Genomic DNA, 20005 nt, shown 5'->3' with positions numbered 1-20005 from the left:
TTTTACGTATGGAGCTCCCAGTGTGGGTGTCCATGTTATTTAGCATGCATGCCCATAATGAGTGAGACTCCCCTTTCGTTCATTATGTGCACATGTGTGATGTAGGAGCAGTGGATGAGATTCGCCCACCTACATTATACAGTTGGTGTACTGTTACATGTAAGTGAGTGCCACAGCATGGCTGCCCGATCCAGGAACTCTCTCTCGGTGCAGGCAGCCTACCACTGTAGGGGGCCTATTTATTTTTTTAAAGGAAAAGTAACACTAAAATTTTTTTAGTGAAAAGTCTATTCTACCCTACTCCAATAATTGCCTTCCCAGCGTTTATTTTTTTAAATGCTTTATTAGAAAATACCTTGTAAAATGTTGCACCGGGTCATTTCGGATACAGCTATCCAGAAGATGCAGAATCCACTATGCGACGATCAACATCTCCTCCTAGCCCGACTTGTACAGAAGGAAGCCTAAGAGGAGATGTCGATCGTTGCATAGTGAATTCTGGACTGCCGTATTTGAAATGACCGGATGCAACGTTTTACTAGGTATTCTAATAAACGCTGGGAAGGATAGGGCAATTATTGGAGCAGGGTAGAATATATTTTTTTTACTTTTAAAAGGTATAAGCTAACAGAGCCGCACTTCATTTGGGGGAAACAATTTTTGGGTGATATGTGGCCTTTAAAAAAAAAAAAAAAAAAACTTTAAGGCCACATATCACCCAAAAGTTGTTTCCCCCAAATGAAGTGCGACTCTGTTACCTTTTTTTATTTTTTTTATACTTAAAAGGTACAGGCTATCAATCTAACAATCAAATTTATTTTGCTTCCGGTTTTAGCTTTTGAAGTTGGGGTTGCTGGGCCTGGTAGCCAAGCAATTATTGCTCTGTGAGGCTACAATGTTAGGTGGTGTTTTTTTTTTTTTTTTTTTCATCTAGTCTCTGAAACCGCTTCCTGGTTGTTAGGTTAAATTGGACACTGGAAACTAGAAACACTGCTGAAAGAAAACAAATGTTCATTTTCTCAATTTCACTGCGTTCTGTATGTGCACAAGTTTGAAGCTAAAAGGGGCCTTCAGATACCAAGATCTTTACTGCTGTAGTGCTGCTGTTACCTTGGGCTGTCACAGAAGCCCAGAACATCCAGAGGCCAGAAACTTTCACAACTGCATTGCAGATTGAATGTTGGCATCAATATCTCCTGCACGTACAAGGTATACCTGTACATGCAGCACATTACAACAATGGAAGCAATAATGATATATACATGTGTTTTTATAGGAGAATTTAATTCTCTGGAATGAAGTTTGCGCTGTTTGAAAAAGTAAATTTTAGCAGTATGAATGACTGATCAGTAAGAGTTAGCCATGCATTCATTTGCAATGCATATTTTATAGAATGGAATGACCTGATATGTACAAAAAATGTACTTTATACATATGTATAAGTACTTTCAACTCGACAAAGTGGTGTCAGGTTTTTTTTTCTTTTTCCCTTTGAACAATGGCTGCAAAGTAATTCGAAATATATGTTTTGAGTTTTTTTTTTTTTTTAATTACAAGATAAACCCGAGTTTGGTGATGGTAGTAGTGGCAGTGATGATAGTCAAAAGAACCTGCAAACCTCTCAAATACGGGGACCTGTGTTATGGAATACAGACTTAGTAGCAAGAAATGTAGCTGGGCAAGATGATCGGCGCAGTTTTCAGCCTTCACAAATAGAAGTAAGTTGTTGAATTTTAAGTCCCAAAGTAAATGAAGGATAACAGAGTTTTAACACTGGTAATTGGTAATTGGTTAAAATTAATGTTAAATATTGCATTTTATGGTTTAAAACAATACTCTTTTTTCCTATTAATGATAGGATATTATGTTTCCATTGCTACCAAGGGGCCTCCCATTTCAGCCTAGCCTTACTTCGCAGATTACTCCTATCAATGGAATGTACATAGAACCTGACAGTCACATGTTTGGAGGGCTTTAGTCCTATTTGCAAATGTACAAATGTTAGCTCTTGTTTGTTTAGGACAGTGCTGGTCAACTTTTTTGTTACCAAGGCCCCAGAATTTTTCTGGCCTTCATAGTGGAGAGCCGATAATGGAACTCGGTTTTGACCACTCTCCTTTCTAAACCACACCCACTTCAACCTACACCCATATTATCACAAAAGCTTTTAAGACCATACCCACATTAATGTTCGTAGCGCTCACTGTAGGGATATCACCCATCACTCATTTGTGAAAGAAATATATTAAGACATACCCTTAAATCCATATGCCTCCTTCTCCCCTGTTGATAGCACAGAAACCCCCAGCACATAAGTTATGTAATTAGGGACCATATAATCGCTATTTCCATTTCCAAATGCTAACACTCCTAGAACAAACCCCTGACAGGTTCACCTCCCACAGGCCTCATTGGGCAGACAGTATGGCGCGCACACACAGGCGTCATACACACAGTGACATAATGCTGGCACTGACGCTAGTTGGGACAGCACTGGTTTAGAAAGATTGCATTTCCCCACTATGTACAGGTATGGGACCCCTTATCTAGAATGCTTGGGACCTGGGGTTTTCCGGGTAAGGGGTCTTTCTGTAATTCAGACTCCTACCTGAAGTCTGCTAATAAAATGATTTAAACAGTAATTAAAGTCAACAGGATTATTTAGACTCCAGTAAGGATTAATTATATCTTAGTTGGCATCAAGTACAAGCTACTGTTTTATTATTGGAAAGAAAAATTTTTAAAAATAATGGGTTTCCGGATAAGGGGTCCAATACCTGTATTTTGTTTGTTGTGACCGATGTTAAGGATGAGAAAACAAAATGACATGTCTAATAAAAAAGCGGGTAGTAATCTGATTTATGAAGGTAATACAATGTGCATGCTTGTAAGAGCTCAGAGCAAGACCCACTCAATAGTATTAATCTTACATTGTTCTCTTGAGCAATAAGATTGAATATCTTATTCATCTTGGCCTAAAAAATGTTGTTTGCGGTCTGTAGGCTTTTAACAGTTTATTTTCTCTTTATTGCTTTCTTTGTTAAGATAAGAATAAAACATATTGTTTTGTTCAGTTAATCTATTTTAGGGACTGTTAACGTGGGCAAAAATCATTGAGTACATGTATGGGATGCCTTATCTGGAAGTTATCCAAAGTACTCCAAGTTATGGGAAGGCCATCTCCCATAAACTGCATTTAATCAAATAACTAAATTTTTTTAAAAATGATTGCTTTTTCTTTGTAATGATAAAACACTACCTTGTACTTGATCGCAACCTATATGTATTTAATCCTTATTGAAGGCAAAACCATCCTATTGAGGTTATTTAATATTTTTTTTTGTAGACTTAAATCATGGTGATCCAGTCTATAGAAAGACCCCTTATCCAGGTCCCAAGCATTCAGGATAACGGATCCACTGCCTGTATCACAAATTATTATTTTGTTATATATTGTATATTATTATAAGCTCTGGAAGATTGCTTGCTAAACCATTGTTTGTTACAATGCCTGATACATTTCTCAGCACCATCCGAGAAATGCCAGCAAATGATATCAAATGTCGGCTGTATATCTGTTTCAATGACTGGTAAACACTAGAGGGCCAACAAAACTAATTCCATTTCTTATAGCAAATGGAAGATCGCATAGATCCAGTTGGTAAGGGTGCAACACTGAAAGATGGGAAGACCACTTCCAATTCACCTGAAGGAAACTTTAATATGGTAAGTGTGACAAGCTTCTTGTACAGCATGTCAGAGCATTTTCTTGTACTAGTATGATATATTTGTCTTTTGTTTTTTGCATAGCAGGAGTCTAAGGACAGCAGTGCGATGATGCCAAGCCTGGATGCAGAACCAAAATTAGATTCTCTTTATTTTCGAAATGACAGTATGAACAGTATACGGTTGTCTACTCTATCCAAAGACGATGGGCGAGATAGCGTTGATTTATGTCAAAAGTTTTCATCCAACCAAGTAGCATTTGTGCCTCCCATCTCCTTTTCAGAGATGCAGCGTATTAGTACTGATTCATCAAAAGCCCCTAACAGTATAGCAGACACTTACTTATCTCCATCATACCAAAAGGATTGTCCAGATTACTCAACAGCATTGCAACCAGTACAAGACCAGCCGTTTTCATGGAGTTTTGGTCCATCTGGAAATGATGCGGGTAAATAGTTCATAATAAAGAAGAACCATTATTTACCTGTAAAGTATATACTTGTAAGCAGTGCTTATTGATGTCATTTGAGTCATGTCACGTAACTCATTTAACACTACCCCCTTCAGAATTAAACAGCCTATATAAAAGAACTTTGCCTGAGGCATCGTTACTTTTATATGGTAGTCGTGACTTCTAACCCACTTATTTTAGAATAGGGGGAACCTTTTTTCCTACCTGTATGTTGTAATTGTCACTCGCTTATATCCATTTTGCAGATTAGTACTGTTGTAAACGTACAAAAACGGAAGAATGCTGTAATCCTGCAAGTTGATAATCTTCTGAATCTGGGAAAATAAAACTAATCGCAAACTACAATAGCTGGCCTTATATTATAATATCTGCTCATTTGGTGAGGTAATCAAACAAGCAGTTGTTTCCCTAAGATGTCCATCTCTAGGAGGGAAATATCAGCCTGATCGTGTGGCATGAAGGCCAAACGCCATCTTTTATTGACCAATCTATGGCCACTTTAAGTTGGCCTACCTTTACTCAATGCTCTGGGGTCATTAGCATTTTGAGTAATTGGTTGCCAACTGGATCCTTAACTAGCCTATGTTTTAGTAACTGAGCCTGTAGCTTCGGGTGAAAAGAACAGTAACATTTGTGTGTAACTTGCTTATGTAACTGCATTTTTGCCAAGTTTTTGGAATACCAACGACCGTTTTATGTAAAAAAAAAAAAAAAAAAAAATGAAAAAAAATCTAAGCAATAAGTTGGGTGGCACTTGTTTAAAATTAAGTAGATACAATTATACTGTGCAAACCTGCATTTGTGGCAGAAATATATGGTTTTGTTTTTCAGATAGTACCAGTCTTCCACATAGCATTGTATACCAGAATGAGGAAGGAAAGTGGGTGACTGATCTTGCGTACTATAAACCCTTTGATCATGAACATGGTGCAAGCATCATGGTGCCTGAATGTAGTGCAGTTAAAGATGAAGATTTCATTGTGGGAAGTAAGTGACAACACTTCTTAAGAATGTTCCAACACAAATTACTCTGTGTACACAAATACAGCTAGACTCTCTTTATTTAAAATAACATTTTACAACACCATCTTTTAGGTTGATGGGGATAGTAATGCATTTCTGCTGCACATTTTATTTTATTTGAAGGAACAATAACACCAAAAATGAAAGTGTTTTAAATAAAATATAATGTACTGGTACCCTGCACTGGTAAAAGTTGTGTGTTTGCTACAGTAGCGCTACTATAGTTTATATAAATAAGCTATGTAGCCATGGGGGCAGCCATTCAAGCCGGAAAAAAGGAGAAAAGGCACAGGTTGCATAGCAGATAAGCTCTGTGGAATTCAATAGGGTTTTATCTGCTATGTAACTTGTTACAAGCCTTTTCTCCTTTGAATGACTACAAAGCAGCTTTGTTTATATAAATTTCTGGGAGAGACACTGTAGGTGCTTGGCAGATACAGCTGCCTTCTGCCAGCACGTATAGTGTAAGTGCTTTACAGGGAACGGTATAAAGGTACTTCTGTCTGGATCCACTCCTTGCAGTTCTGCAAAGTTACGCTTGGTGCCTCTTCTATCCCACCTTTTGATGCAGGGGAACCCTGGGGGTGTAGGGTTAAAGGAGAAGGAAAAGTAAAAACTAAGCTTTTTTGAAAGGTCTATATAAATACAGCCATAAACACTTAGGGGCCCATTCATTAAAGTCTGAATGAGTACGAATGAGAAATGTGTATTTTTTTCTAATTTTTAGAACTGTTATTTCCGCAATATTAATGTTAATTTGTGCAACTTTTTCGTGGTTTGCGTCAATTTGCGCAACAAAATCACAACGAATACAAACATTTCGGAATTCATTCAAGCTTCGATATCGTGACTTTCCTTGGGCCAGGTTGGAGCTGCAGAGTGCCATTGAGTCCTGTGGAAGGCTTCCAAAATCATGCATTGAAGTTTCAAAGTCAGAAAGGCTTTGCGCCGTTTACGATCATTCGGATAGGAAAATTGAGTAACTTTTGGATCACAACCACAAATGTTGTGGTGGTTGTTTTGTTTTTTTTTTTTACGACCACAACACACATTTTCACGCTACCAGCAGAGCTTCAATGGCTGTTTTGTTGCCAATAAAATGCCTCTCCTTCTGTAAATGTGTGAAAGTAGCTTGCACTGAAAGAACAGGGCCTAGATGTCGGTTTGAGACAGCAATTATGCTGGTGAAATGGGAAACTGCGTTGTGGGTTGAAAAAAGTGCTCAAAATTACAAGCTGCACTTGTGTTTGTAAGCCATGTATTCTCTTGTGCTAAGCACAGTTTCTCAGTGTGTTAATCTTTATACAATGATACCTACATTTTCCAAACTAGATAAATAGGTATATCTAACCTAACCATTTTTTCAAAACAAACACCACCAGTCTGTGTTAAAGGAGAAGAAAAGGCTAGTAAAGAGCCTCAAACTGCAGGCACACCTTCAGTTGTCTCAATAGTGCCCTTAAGTCTCCCCATATTTCACCTGTTCAGAAAATCTGAAGCCAAACAGGAAGAAAAAACGCTGAGCTGTGTAAAGAAAGTTCCCATAATGCCTTGCTCCTGCACAGACATGCAGACCAAGTCAACATGCTCAGTTTGTAAGACTGAGTCAGCTTCATGCTGATTGGCTCAGATCCACATTCCTAAGGTTGGCGGAGTGAGTTCTTAGCATTCCTGATGGAGGGGGGAGCAGGAAAGAGCATAGAACAGAAAACTGCCTGTCTAGAAATGGCTTATTTGTATGTTAACTTACTTCCTACTTATGTTGCATTTGCAAACAGTGGCTCCAGAAGGAAGCGGGTAGTTAGAGCACGTTGGGTTGAAGTGGCCATACACAGGTAGCTTATTGGCCCATGTAGGGACCCTTAGGTGGGCCCGCCTGACTGATATCTGGCAAAAAATCGTCCAGATGTCATTAGGGAATGTTTAAAAGTCCTGTTTGAGGCAAGGAGCCTGTTGATGTGGTCCTCATCTTGACTGTTTGCATCCTGTCAATATTATTGGATCAATCTAATATCACCCACCTCATGGTGGGCTTATTGGTGAAAGATATGTATGCCCACCATTAGTATATGAAATGACAAATCGTAGATATTTCTCTTACAGGTGTCTGTGGGACACAGGGACCATGGGTATAGTATCTACCAGCAGGAGGCAGGACACTAGAGAGGAAGAAGAGGAAGAAGCCCCTCCTCCCTGATACTATACCCCCCGTCACTTCCTTAGTGAGCCAGTTTTTTCTAGTGTCCTCAGGAGACAGGATCTTCACAGCTCCAATCTGATTTCTGCGGCCAGAATTCTGGCACCAGGGGTTGTCCTATAGGGCCTCTCCAGAGTTCCCTCCACAGGCTTCCCCCTACGTGGGATCCAGGCACCGGGGCCAGTAAGACTCCTATGGAGCGGGCTACACAGACCTTCCCTGCCTAACCTTTTAGTGCAGAAGCTGTCCGGTCCTGTTCCTCCAGTGCTCCAGCGCTCCAGTCTCAGGTCAGTCTGTCAGCTCCTAGCTGCCTCTCCAGCCCTCCCTGTTTGCCACTAGAAGCGGCGCTTCTTTCTCCCAGGTGCTCCCCCGGCTCCCCTGCGTTCCAGCGCCATGCGTTCCACCGCCATGCGTTCCCCGCCATGCGTTCCAGCGCCATGCGTTCCACCTCCTTCATGCGTTCCACGTGACGTCACAGCGCGGCGCCATTTGTGTGCGCCTTCACTTCGCGCGCTGTTCTTCGCGCCATTCTCCTCCGCTCTCCATCCTGATCGGTCACCTCTTCAGCGTTTCTTCAGGGGTGGTTTCCTTCCTCTCTCTGGACACAGGGAAGTATTGCTGGCAGGAGTGGGCACTACTGGGGAGAACTCAGGAACAGGCAGGGCAGGGCTGGAACGGTACAGGGTTTTTTCCTATCAGGGGTTAACCCTTCTGGGCTGGATGTCTGTATTAACTGCTGGGCACTGTGAGGCTATGTTCCCTGTTGGGAAATTCTAGAGAGATATATATATTATTCTCTGTCTGACACAAAAAAAAAAAAAAAAAAAAAAAGTGAAAAGGTGAAAATTCACTTTCCTATTGCCTATTGCATTAAAGCCTTCCTGTCTTTTTGCTCAATTCCTGCTGACTGTTTTGTTAAGAACTGCACAGTGTTGTTGTTGTTGTTGTTTCTGTCATGGCAGAGGGCATTCCAGAGGGCCCCTTTTCCAGGGGGGCTTCCAGTTCCTCAAAGTAAAGTACTTAGCATGCGCCAGATGCTGCAAACGTCTCCCATCTGGCAGAAAGGAACCTCTTTGTTCCGCATGTTCCAAGCTTCCGGCTGAGACTCCATCCCTGGCTCCGGTCGTGCCTTCTCCCCCCTCCACAGAGATAGCAGGGGGGGACCCTACTCCACCGGCCCTGGATGCTCCGGCGCAGGCCTCTTCCTCCAACCAGGACCCGCCTCCATGGGCGGCCCAACTTTCTTCAGGCATTCCTAAGCTTGCGGCCTGTCTTGACAAACTACTAGACAGACTAGATAGGGAGGACCCACAGCCCGCCAGGTCTCTTAAGCGACAAGCACTTCCTCGCCTGGAAGACTACAGTGATTCCGAGTCTCTACACCCCTCAGCTACTTGGGATGATAATTCCTTAAGTGAGGGAGAGATTTCTTCTGACGGACCTGATGATCCGGACGATATGAGCAAGTCTTCGCCCGAGGCCATTGATGCCCTTATTGCGTCAGTTATATCCTGTCTTGACCTCAAGACTCCAGAATCTACTGAGGCCTCCTCTTCCTCTCTTTTCAAGCGCCAGAAGAGGACTTCTGCCGTCTTTCCTTCCCACGACCAATTGGATTCCCTCATCCAATCAGAGTGGGACCATCCTGAAAGGCGTTTTCAGGTCTCTCGGCGTTTTCAACGCTCCTATCCCTTCCCACAGGAAGCTCTGGAAAAATGGTCTACTCCTCCTCCGTGGATGCTCCGGTATCCCGTCTGTCCAAGAACACGGCTCTTCCTGTTCCGGATTCCTCTTCCTTCAAGGACCCAATGGACAAAAAGATGGAAGGTTTCCTCAGAGCCACATTCTCTTCCGCCGGGGAGAGTCTTCGCCCGGCTTTGGCTTCTGCCTGGGTTTCCCGAGCGGTTCAATCCTGGTCCGATTCCCTCATCGAGGGCATCTCCTCGGGTTCTTCCAGACAGGAACTATCTCTCCTAGCATCCAGGATCCGCGATGCTAACGAATTCCTCTGTGAAGCTTCCCTGGACTCCGTACAGGCCATCAGCCGTACCTCTGCGCTTGCTGTAGCGGCACGCCGCTCGCTTTGGCTCAAACTTTGGTCCGCCGACATGTCCTCCAAGAAATCACTTACCACTCTTCCCTTTAAGGGCAAACTTCTTTTCGGGCCAGAACTCGACAAGATAATCAGCCAGGCTACAGGAGGAAAGAGCACCTTCCTCCCTCAGCCCAGGAACCGTCCTTCCTTTCGCAGGGGCCGCTTCTTTCGTCCCAAGGGCTCCAAGTTTCACTCCTCCAGGGATTCCACAGCCACTGGAGAGAGGTTCCACAATCCTTCAGGAAAGCCGAAGTTTCAGACCCGTTCCAGGTACTCCTGGCAGGGTAGACGCCCCCAACCCAAGCCCGCTGACAAACCCTCCGCATGACTACCTCCAGGCGGGAAGTCCTTCTCCCGTAGGAGGCAGACTTCGTTTTTTCCACGAGGCTTGGCTCCGTCTCACCCCCGACCCATGGGTACACAAGGTAGTGTCCTCAGGCTATCGGCTCGAATTTCTCTCCAACCCGCCAAACGGGTTCTTCATGTCCCGACTGTCTCAAGACCCTCTCAGACGGTCCGCCTTCCTCTCCATTGTCCAAGACCTTTTGGACGAAAGAGTGATCACACCAGTCCCTCCGGGAGAGAGGTTTCGGGGCTTCTACTCCAACCTCTTTCTCGTCCCAAAGCGAGACGGCTCCTTTCGGCCTATTCTAGACCTCAAGAAACTCAACACCCACCTTCGCTTCTCTCGTTTCAAAATGGAATCGCTCAGGTCGGTGATTGCAGCCATGGGCCACAACGAATACCTCGTGGCCTTGGACATAAAGGACGCCTACCTCCACGTCCCCATTTTCCCTCCCCACTGGAAATACTTAAGATTTGCCGTCCAAAATCTCCACTTTCAGTTTACAGCCCTCCCATTCGGGCTCACTTCAGCGCCTCGCATCTTCACCAAGATCATGGCGGCGGCGGCGGCCTCCCTCAGGTCACAAGGGGTCTCTATCACCCCTTATCTAGACGACCTTCTCCTCAAGGCGCCATCTCCCTCCACAGCGACATCTCAGCTGAAACTGGTCACTTCAACCCTAACTTCTCTCGGCTGGAAGATCAACTTGGAGAAGTCGCGACTCACTCCTTCCCGTCGGATGCCCTTCCTGGGCATGATATTCGACACGGCACAACAGAGAGTGTTCCTCCCTCCGGAAAAGATTGCCAGAATCCAGGCCCTGACACGTCGTCTGATCCAATCTCCATCCCCGTCCATCCGGTTTGCGATGCAGGTGTTAGGATCCATGGTGTCCTCCATAGAGGCGGTGCCCTTTGCGCAGTTCCACCTGCGCGAACTCCAGTGGAACATTCTGGATCAGTGGACCCGCACCAGCCTGTCCCAACGGTTCCGGATTCTTCCCAAGACTCAGGCCTCCCTGGCTTGGTGGCTCAACTCATCCCACCTGGCCAAGGGACGCTCTCTGCAGGAACCCCTCTGGCGCCTCCTGACGACGGACGCCAGTCTCACGGGCTGGGGAGCAGTCCTGGGCCACCTCTCGGCCCAGGGGACCTGGTCAAAGACCGAAGCTCGTCTCCCCATCAATATTCTGGAGATCAGGGCAGTCCGCCTTGCGCTCCTACATTGGCAGCATCTCCTAAGGGGCCAAGCCATCAAGGTACAGTCCGACAACGCAACCACTGTCGCCTATCTGAATCACCAGGGCGGAACCCGAAGTCGCCAGGCTCTCAGGGAGGTCAGTCTTATCCTGACCTGGGCAGAGACCCAGGAGTCCCGATTGACAGCTGTCTACATCCCTGGACTCGACAACTGGCAGGCCGACTACCTCAGTCGTCAACAACTCGATCCAGGAGAGTGGGCCCTCAGCCCAAGGATCTTTCAGGACATCGTCGCACGATGGGGCCTCCCAACCGTGGACCTCATGGCCTCTCGCCTGAACCGACAGGTCCCCCTATTCATGGCCAGGTGCAGAGACCCCCTAGCCTTAACAGCGGACGCTCTCACGACCAGCTGGGACTTTCCTCTCGCGTACATCTTTCCTCCTTTTCCCCTCCTGCCCAGAGTCATCAGGAAAATCAAGGCCGGGTCCGGCCCAGTGATCCTAGTGGCCCCCTTCTGGCCCAAAAGGGCCTGGTTCTCCGATCTGGTCCATCTCAGCAGAGCAGATCCCTGGCGCCTCCCCCTGGACCCCGACCTTCTGACTCATGGCCCAATCCGTCACCCGGACCCAGCCTTCCTCAGTTTGACGGCCTGGCTCTTGAGGCCCTAATACTCCAGCGCAAAGGGTTCTCTCCAGACGTCATCCGCACCATGATGGCTGCCCGGAGGCCAATCTCCTCCAAGACCTACCACCGCGTTTGGAAAACATTCAAGGATTGGTGTGACAATGCTGGTCACCCCTTTCGGGCCTTCTCCCTCCCCCGACTCTTGTCCTTTCTCCAGTCGGGGCTTTCCAAGGGTCTCTCCCTGGGATCCCTCAAGTCACAGATATCGGCTCTATCGGTCCTCTTCCAGCGTCGTCTGGCTACTATTCCGGACATAGCCACCTTCCTACAAGGGGTCTCGAAGCTCCACCCCCCCTTCCGTGACCCCGTTCCCCCCTGGGACCTTAACCTTGTCCTTACTGTCCTGCAGGGCCCTCCCTTTGAGCCCCTGGGCAGCATTCCCCTGATGTGGCTTACCTGGAAGACGGTGTTTCTGCTGGCCATCTCCTCGGCACGCAGAGTGTCTGAGATTTCTGCCTTATCTCACCTTCAGCCTTACCTCGTTTTCCACTCGGACCGAGCAGTACTCAGAACAGTGCCTTCCTTCGTGCCTAAGGTTGGTACCTCCTTTCACATCAACCAGGACATCACCATTCCGTCCTTCTGCCCTCAGCCATCTTCCCCCAAGGAAGTGGCCTTGCACGCGCTAGACCCGGTCCGGGCGCTCAAATTCTACCTCCACCGAACTCAGGACATTCGTCAGTCCTCATCCCTCTTTATCTTGCCAACCGGCTCACAGAAAGGTTCCCCGGCCTCCAAGGCCACCCTGTCCCGTTGGATCAAAGAGGCCATTCGCAGAGCATACATTGCCAAAGGTAGACCCCCACCTCTCCACATTAGAGCCCATTCCACTCGGGGAATCAGCACCTCCTGGGCCTTTAGGAACAGGGCCTCAGCCGAACAAGTCTGCAGGGCCGCTACATGGTCCTCTATCCATTCCTTTACCAAATTTTACAGATTTGAGGTCTTTGCGGCATCTGACGCCCATTTCGGGAGAAAGGTACTGCAAGCCGCAGTTGCCTAAACCCGCTTCTCCCACCCTTCTTTAATGGGACAGCTTTGGTATGTCCCCATGGTCCCTGTGTCCCACAGACACCTGTAAGAGAAAAGGAGATTTTGTGATTACTCACCGTTAAATCCTTTTCTCTTAGGACGTCTGTGGGACACAGGGCTTCCCCCCCGGAAGCGGTCCTTCTGGAAAGGTTATTCTGCTTACGTTATAATTAGGTGTTATTCTGTTATTCTGTTAATCCGTTATATGGTTGACAAAAACTGGCTCACTAAGGAAGTGACGGGGGGTATAGTATCAGGGAGGAGGGGCTTCTTCCTCTTCTTCCTCTCTAGTGTCCTGCCTCCTGCTGGTAGATACTATACCCATGGTCCCTGTGTCCCACAGACGTCCTAAGAGAAAAGGATTTAACGGTGAGTAATCACAAAATCTCCTTTTCTTACCTACTTTGCCTTTACTTATGTTCACTGCAAGCCCTATACATTTAACTTGTGTTGAAAAGTTGGTATATTGCCCTTTTAAGCTTAGATTATTTACACTGTTTTATGAAGCATCAACATTTTTCAGTGCTGTACAGTAAATGGGTTTTACATTGAACATACAGATTGCTTACAAGAAGCAAGACATAAATAAGGCCCTGTCCAATAAAAAGTTTACTATCAAAAAGATAACATTTTTAATGAACTCTAAGGCCTGTTGGTGAAACAGAATATCTATAGAAATACCTTTAGGATTTTGTTTCCTGGTGTCACTGGCCCTCTACTATTTCCAGTAGGCAAATGGCACAAAAAAATCATTGTTGAACAAAGTCTATATCTACCTTATTTTGTTTTTCTTTTTGTTGATATAGCTGATGCCTTAGCCATGATTCAAGAAGATCAAAAAGTATTTGAAGAAGAACACAAATTCATGCAGGTCATTGTTCTTTTCTAGTATATGTATGTTTCCTGTTGCTTTGTTTTATTAAAAAAAGGTCCAATATCAGGTTGTCTCTTCTCCCTCATTCATACCACGATTATAGGCAGCCACAAGCTGCAAGATTTAATCCTGTGATGTTCAGAGTTGCTTGTCTGTATTGAAGAAGCTTCCATCGTTTTCTTCCCACTGGCTAACCTGCAAATTGCCAATAGGGAAACATATGCGGATCTTCGAATTTTTAAGGTAGCCCAAAGGATATTTTTTTCACTGGCGATTTGCATTTTAGCTGGTGGGAAGCAATGTCTTGCCCCGTGATAGTAAATTTTTATTGTGGGCAACATATAGTCCTGTGTGCCATTACCCTAAAAAAAAAAAAAAAATAAAATATATATATATATATATAAGTACAAATGCAAATGCTTTGATGATTACTGCAGGTAGATATTATTCAAATCTTCAGAATGCAAATAAAGCACATCAGTATCTAACATGGCTAGCATTAGTATGACTAAACATCTTTGTGAGACCCATCTACTGGCATAAACACTCTCTTGTTTATCACCTGCAGGAGGAGAAGATGGATTTTGATAGCAGTTCTCATAACATGGCTGACACTTCATGGAAAGTCCAGACAAGCACCAATGTATTACTTAAAACATCTCCGGAGACCTTAGAGGATGCAAGCTATTTACGTCTATCGCTTGGAGAATTTTTTGGTCAGCGGTCCGAGGCATTAGGTTGCTTGGGTGGTGGTCAAGATGTAAAACGGGTAATTACAACAATGAAGCTAGAAGTCATAGAAGAGCACTTTGACAGCTTTGCTGTCTTTATTGGCCTATATGCAGACGTTAAATTGGATACTGTAGAACTTTCACTCCACTCTGTATTGTATTTTACTGTATTGAAAATATAATCTCTGCACTATGTAATGCACATACTGGAAAGGTTTTATGACAACCTGGAAATAAGATGCCAAAAATAGCTGTATATGAAGTGCTTGGATTTTGCACTTTTGTGTTGCTGCCATCATACCATATATAAATTTATACTTTTTTTTTCACCTTCCTCTGGATCAGCTGGCAGGTAGTAATTTGGGTTCAACTTTGGCACCCCTCAGTGATTGTACCTTCCCTTCTCCTTTAAGATGACTCATGCTCGTCTATTATTATTATGGCTTCATGTCTGCTAAAAATAGCTATGCTGAAGAGTTCTGGATTTTAACTGGTGGTGTGCTTATAATGAGAGCTTTTTGTTTTTTTTTGTTTTTATTTTATAGCCATCTTTTGGTTATCACATAATTTCTCCAGAGAAACAAGAACCTGTTGCATTATTGAGAAAATCTGATGTTTCCAGAAACTCTGAACTTGAGGACACCATAAAATTTTATGACAACACATTAACAAAAGGTATTAATTTTTACAGTATCTTAATAGTGGTCACCAATAATAAATAGTGACTATTGTAAACCTCATTTGAACATAACCAGAAGCTAAAATATAAAAAAAAAAAATCATGGTTTCCTTTTAAGCAAATGACAGTACAGGTGTCTTTCTATAATTTGGATCTTCATACCTTTTAAAGGAGAAGGATAGGCTTTTGGCACTTGGGGGTGCCAAAATGTTAGGCACCCCCAAGTGACTTAAATCACCTACCTTTTACCCCGGGCTGGTGCCCCTTTTCGGAGAGAACAGCACCAGCCCGGGGTAGCTGCGATAGTTTCCTCCTTCCTGCTTCGCGTGCGTGCGCATGTGCAGTAGAGTGAAAAAGCCGAACTTATAAAGGTTGGCTTTTCACACCACTGCGCGTGCGATTGTCCCGGGAATTAGCCGGCAGCGCGAGTATGGAAGGAGGAAGCGCTTGCTACAGGTACCCCGGGCTGGTGCAATTTTCACCTAACGGGCACAGGACCGGGGTACAAGGTAAGCGATTAAAGTCACTTGGGGGGGCCTAACATTTTGGTACCCCCAAGTGACTTAGCCTTTCCTTGTCCTTTTAAGTCTACTAAAAAATCAGTAAAACATTAATTAAACCCAATAGGATTGTTCTGACCCCAATAAGGATTATTTATATCTTAGTTGGGATCAAATACAAAGCACTGTTTTATTTTAACAGAGAAAAAGGAAATCCATTTAAAAAATCTGAATTATTTGATTTAAAGGACAATGAAAGGTTAATCTAAATTAAAAGTCTAAAGGCATTCTTTTTAAGTACTGCATATCTAAATTCCCAGATCCCTGCTTGCTTCTCTGAGATATGGTGCTGGCAGCCTACAGCAGTGTGAAGACTACAGTGACATCACTGAAATCTATGTCCCTCCTGTAGGCTGCCAGCGGCAGCCTTCCTATTCTCTGAGCATGTGTGTAACTTGATCCTGTCTCCTGTTCTGAGCTACACATGCCCACCAGCCAATCCGAAGCGGATCTGGCAGAGGGGAGGGGGGGAGGGAATGAAACACATGTGCAGTATGAAGCAAGGAGGGAAAGGAAGGGAAAATACCTTTTTAGAGATGGCTGCCTGTTCTAGAAAATGTGAAGTAAGTGTGACTGAGTAAATATTTGATTAGGTGAGCCAAAAGTGTGGCGTTTTTACTAAACAATATGAGGACTATTGGGCAGTATGCTTTTTAAATTTTGACTGGCATTCTCCTTTAAGTGTGCTCCTTCCTTTAGGGCAGAAACAAATGTACCTGTGCTGTTGTCCTTGCACACGCTCAAAGGCTCTGGTTTGCCTAATTGCTCCGGGCATGAAATGGTAATTTAAAGGAGAAGGAAAGGCAAAATCTATTAAGCACACTATTAAATAGTACTACTATTGCTGTGTAAAAACGCTATATTCCTGGCTTGCCTAATGAAAGAATTACAGAGATACACATACTAGAAGTTACATACTTGTTTCAGTGAGTGGCGCCGCCATCTTGTCCAGCGTGTCTGTATGGGCTGAAAAGCACAAGCCAGCTCCCTGCTACTGTCACAAAGTTTCTGCAGCTCCCCCCCCCCCCCCCCCCCGCTCCTGCTGCCACAACCCCCCCCCCCCCCAAGCTCCACAAACCCCTGCTCCTGCCACAAACCCTCGCCGCTCGCAGCACCTGCCCCCCCCCCCGCTTCCCCCTCCTGCTTGTCACAGAGCTCGGCGACGCTGCGTCGCCATGGCAACCGGATGCTTCTGCCCTCTGCGCATGCGCCGCCTGCAGTAACAAGTCGCTAAGTCTTGGAGGAGCGATGCATTATGGGAATCTTCTCTACCCAGCTCAGCGTTTTTTTTTTCTCTGTTTGGCTTCTGATCTTCTGAAGGGATGAAGTATGGGGAGACTTAAGGGCACTATTGAGACAACTGAAGGTATGCCTGCAGCTTGGGATTAACTCTTTATTAGCCTTTCCTTCTCCTTTAAAATGTTGTCTATGGGAGACCGGCTTTCTGTAATTCGGAGCTTTCTGGATATTGGGTTTCCAGATAAGTGATCCCTTGCCTGTATACAAAATCCTGCTAACATTCAAATCACTTCACTCCTTTGTTCCTCACTAAATTGTTTCACTTGCCTCTGTAAAGTCTACTCTGCTCTGCTCAGAGCCACTGTTATTTCGCATCATCCACGCCCACTGTTCTCTCTTGTCTTAAACCTTTGTCTTGTTGCTCCTTTACCTGAGGGAGCACCCTCTCTTAGGGCTGTGGCACACGGGGAGATTAGTCGCCCGTAACAAATCTCCCCAAAATGCCATCCCAGCGGCGAAAATGTAAATCGCTGGTGGGATGGCAAATGCGGCGCCACGTTTTCCCCCGAAATCTCGGAATTTTCCTCTCCAAGCAACTTCCGCGATTTTGGGGAATTCGCGGAGCCGCGTATGCCATCCCACCAGCGATTTACATACTCGCCAGTGGGATGGTATTTCGGGGAGATTTGTCGCGGGCGATACAGTAAAAAAACAAATCTATGCTTAGATGTTTCATTACACAGTTAGGATATATTTCCGCTTAAAAGCAAACAATCTATTGGGAAGAGTAATCGGACAAACAAAAGTGGGAGGGGGGCACGTGCATAGGTCAAGGTTGTGTTGCTGCATGATTTTTACAGAGCTTAGAGAATAGTGTTTCCCTGATGAAAAATGTAAGAACATTCCAGATGCGTGGTGTAATCGGTGAAAAAGGTTTAATGTAAACTGTCTTGGCACTTGAGGGCTAATGCCAAAACTTTTGTGTACTTAAAGGAGAACTATACCCCCCGGACTATATAAGCCCCCTTAACTAGCACTGTCTTGACCCCCCCCCCACCTCCCTATTGCTAACCCCAACCTAAAAGAGCAGAGTAGCCCAGATGCCTACCTGGCCAACATCTTCCCTGCAACTGAACAGTCTTCAGGTCTCTCCGCCGATACAAACCTTGCTTGTGCAGTTGGTGGTAGCAGGAGATTTGCTTAAACTGCGCAAGCAGGGTCTCCGTTTTGGTGGCGAGACCCGAAGACTGTCCAGTTGCAGGGAAGATGTGTGCTACTCCGCTCTTTTAGGTTGGGGTTAGCGATAGGGACAGTTTTAAAAGTTATGAACTATGCAATAAGGAAGAGTTGGGGGGGGGGGGGGTGGAAGGAGGGGTCAAGGCAGTGCTAGTTGAGGGGGCTTTTTTTAGCTCGGAGGTATAGTTCTCTAAGTATCTTACCCTCCCCCCGCCCACTTCCTTTAGATTGCGAGATCTACAGGTCCCCCGCACAGCACTTTCAAAGTTGGCACTATTCCTCCCTCTGTTGTAGGAAGGAAGACATATATTTTTTTTGCGTAAAGCTAACAAAAATGCCCACTTTAAACAAAAAAGGGATTGTTTGTCCCTAAGTTCAAGCTGGCCAACTATCATCCCAAGTCTGGTCAGTCCTACACTTTGAAGGAACATCAAGCACACCGGACAGGCATCAAAATCAAAGTGCCTACACTCGCTTGCATCTGACTCATTAAGAATTCTGTTTTATTATGTGATTTTCATAGGGACTAAATTTTAACCTGCAACTTGATTTGCAAGGTTAAAACTCCCAAATGGTTGCTCTTTTAGTGGCCACTATTGCAATCGCCTGACTGTAACTGGGAATGATGGGAGCAAAAACATGAAGATAGCCACCTCTCCTGTATAAACTGTAGCAAAAATGGAAAGTTGCGTTTACCAATCAATTTTAAACCTTTTAGGCAGGGGTGCAATGAAGTTGTGACCACAATATACACATCCCTGTTTTGTTCAAAGGGGATGGCAATTTAGGTTAGTGATTGTCCTTAGCATATTGATAATGGATGTATGTGTGGTCACATTCTCATTGCATCCCTGCCTAAAGGTTTAAATTGAGAGCGCATTTTTCTTCTGTCTCTTCTCGCTTTGCAAAAGCATGGTTTTGTTTTTTTTAATTTTAACAGTTTACAGTTCATTGCATATTTGGTGTTTTTCATGCATGTAGTTAACTAATATACTGAATATACTGTTATTTTACTTTATTTCACTTAGAAGACCTTGAATGTTTACCAGATGATCAGAAGCTTGCATCGGCTACATTTGATGTTCGGTCACCTAAAAGTAAAGCAGATGTAGTCAGAGCTGCCAATGCAAAACTAAAGAATTCTAACTCTACATCAGAGGTATGCCCAGTCTATGTATAGATTTACCATTTGTTTTGTATGTATGTTTGAGGTTTCAATGTACATCACTATCATACATTTCCTACAAAATTCGCTCAAATGTAATGTAAAGAAAGGTCCGTGGGAAAACCCCAGGTCCCCAGCATTCTGGATAATAGATCTTATACCTTTTTATTTAAAAAATGACCATATTAAGATAAATTGTTGCAAATACATTTTTTTTTTTATTCATTAAATGATGTACACACATTTTACCACTGCTATGATGCTCAGTTTTGCCATTTTTGGTACAGCAAGTAATTGTGCCATTTTGTACAAGCTGTTTTGTAGCTGCCGATGCTTACACGTTTTTGTTTTTTTTTGTTTGTTTTTTTACACCTGTGCATAAATTAGTAAACTCGTAAATGAATAAAGTATGCTCTATTTTTATCCAAATGTTTACATTTCCCTGGTGCAAAATAGGCAGATACTGCTGTTGGAAAACCTGATATTACTAAATCAGAATAATTTTAAATAAAATATTATAGCAATTACCTTATCAATGCCTTTCGGCTTGGATGCATAATGTCCAAGGCTATTGGACTGTAGGTCTTTAGTGTAGTAGTTTTATATATAGTTTATATACGCGATTGTAGAGTTGTGTATGTGTATAATAAATGTACAGTGGGGTCCTTTTGGACGGCTTGAACTTGAGGTACATACACTTTATTTTTAATTTAAGACAAATTAACTGTAACTATCTAAGCAAAT

General features: G+C 44.2%; 1 protein-coding gene across 6 annotated transcripts in view; it reads left to right on the top strand.

The window, feature by feature from the left end:
• Positions 1 to 20005, top strand: part of cep192 (centrosomal protein 192kDa) — an 84390-nt gene that overhangs the window by 17247 nt on the left and 47138 nt on the right. For 4 of the 6 annotated variants that reach the window (XM_012965372.3, XM_031903899.1, XM_004915254.4 and 1 more), the window contains exons 11-18: positions 1558 to 1718; positions 3634 to 3726; positions 3811 to 4174; positions 5030 to 5185; positions 13584 to 13648; positions 14220 to 14420; positions 14928 to 15057; positions 19125 to 19255. In XM_012965372.3, coding sequence (XP_012820826.2) covers positions 1558 to 1718; positions 3634 to 3726; positions 3811 to 4174; positions 5030 to 5185; positions 13584 to 13648; positions 14220 to 14420; positions 14928 to 15057; positions 19125 to 19255 — 1301 coding nt within the window. The remainder of the gene's footprint in view (positions 1 to 1557; positions 1719 to 3633; positions 3727 to 3810; positions 4175 to 5029; positions 5186 to 13583; positions 13649 to 14219; positions 14421 to 14927; positions 15058 to 19124; positions 19256 to 20005) is intronic. The other 2 variants (XM_004915255.4, XM_018095033.2) reach the window with 2 other exon arrangements.

This window comes from Xenopus tropicalis, chromosome 6 (assembly GCF_000004195.4).
Source record: "Xenopus tropicalis strain Nigerian chromosome 6, UCB_Xtro_10.0, whole genome shotgun sequence".
Classification (NCBI taxonomy): Eukaryota; Metazoa; Chordata; class Amphibia; order Anura; family Pipidae; genus Xenopus; species Xenopus tropicalis.
Note: the sequence above shows the minus strand (reverse complement) of the source record. Positions and strands in the feature narration are given on the sequence as shown.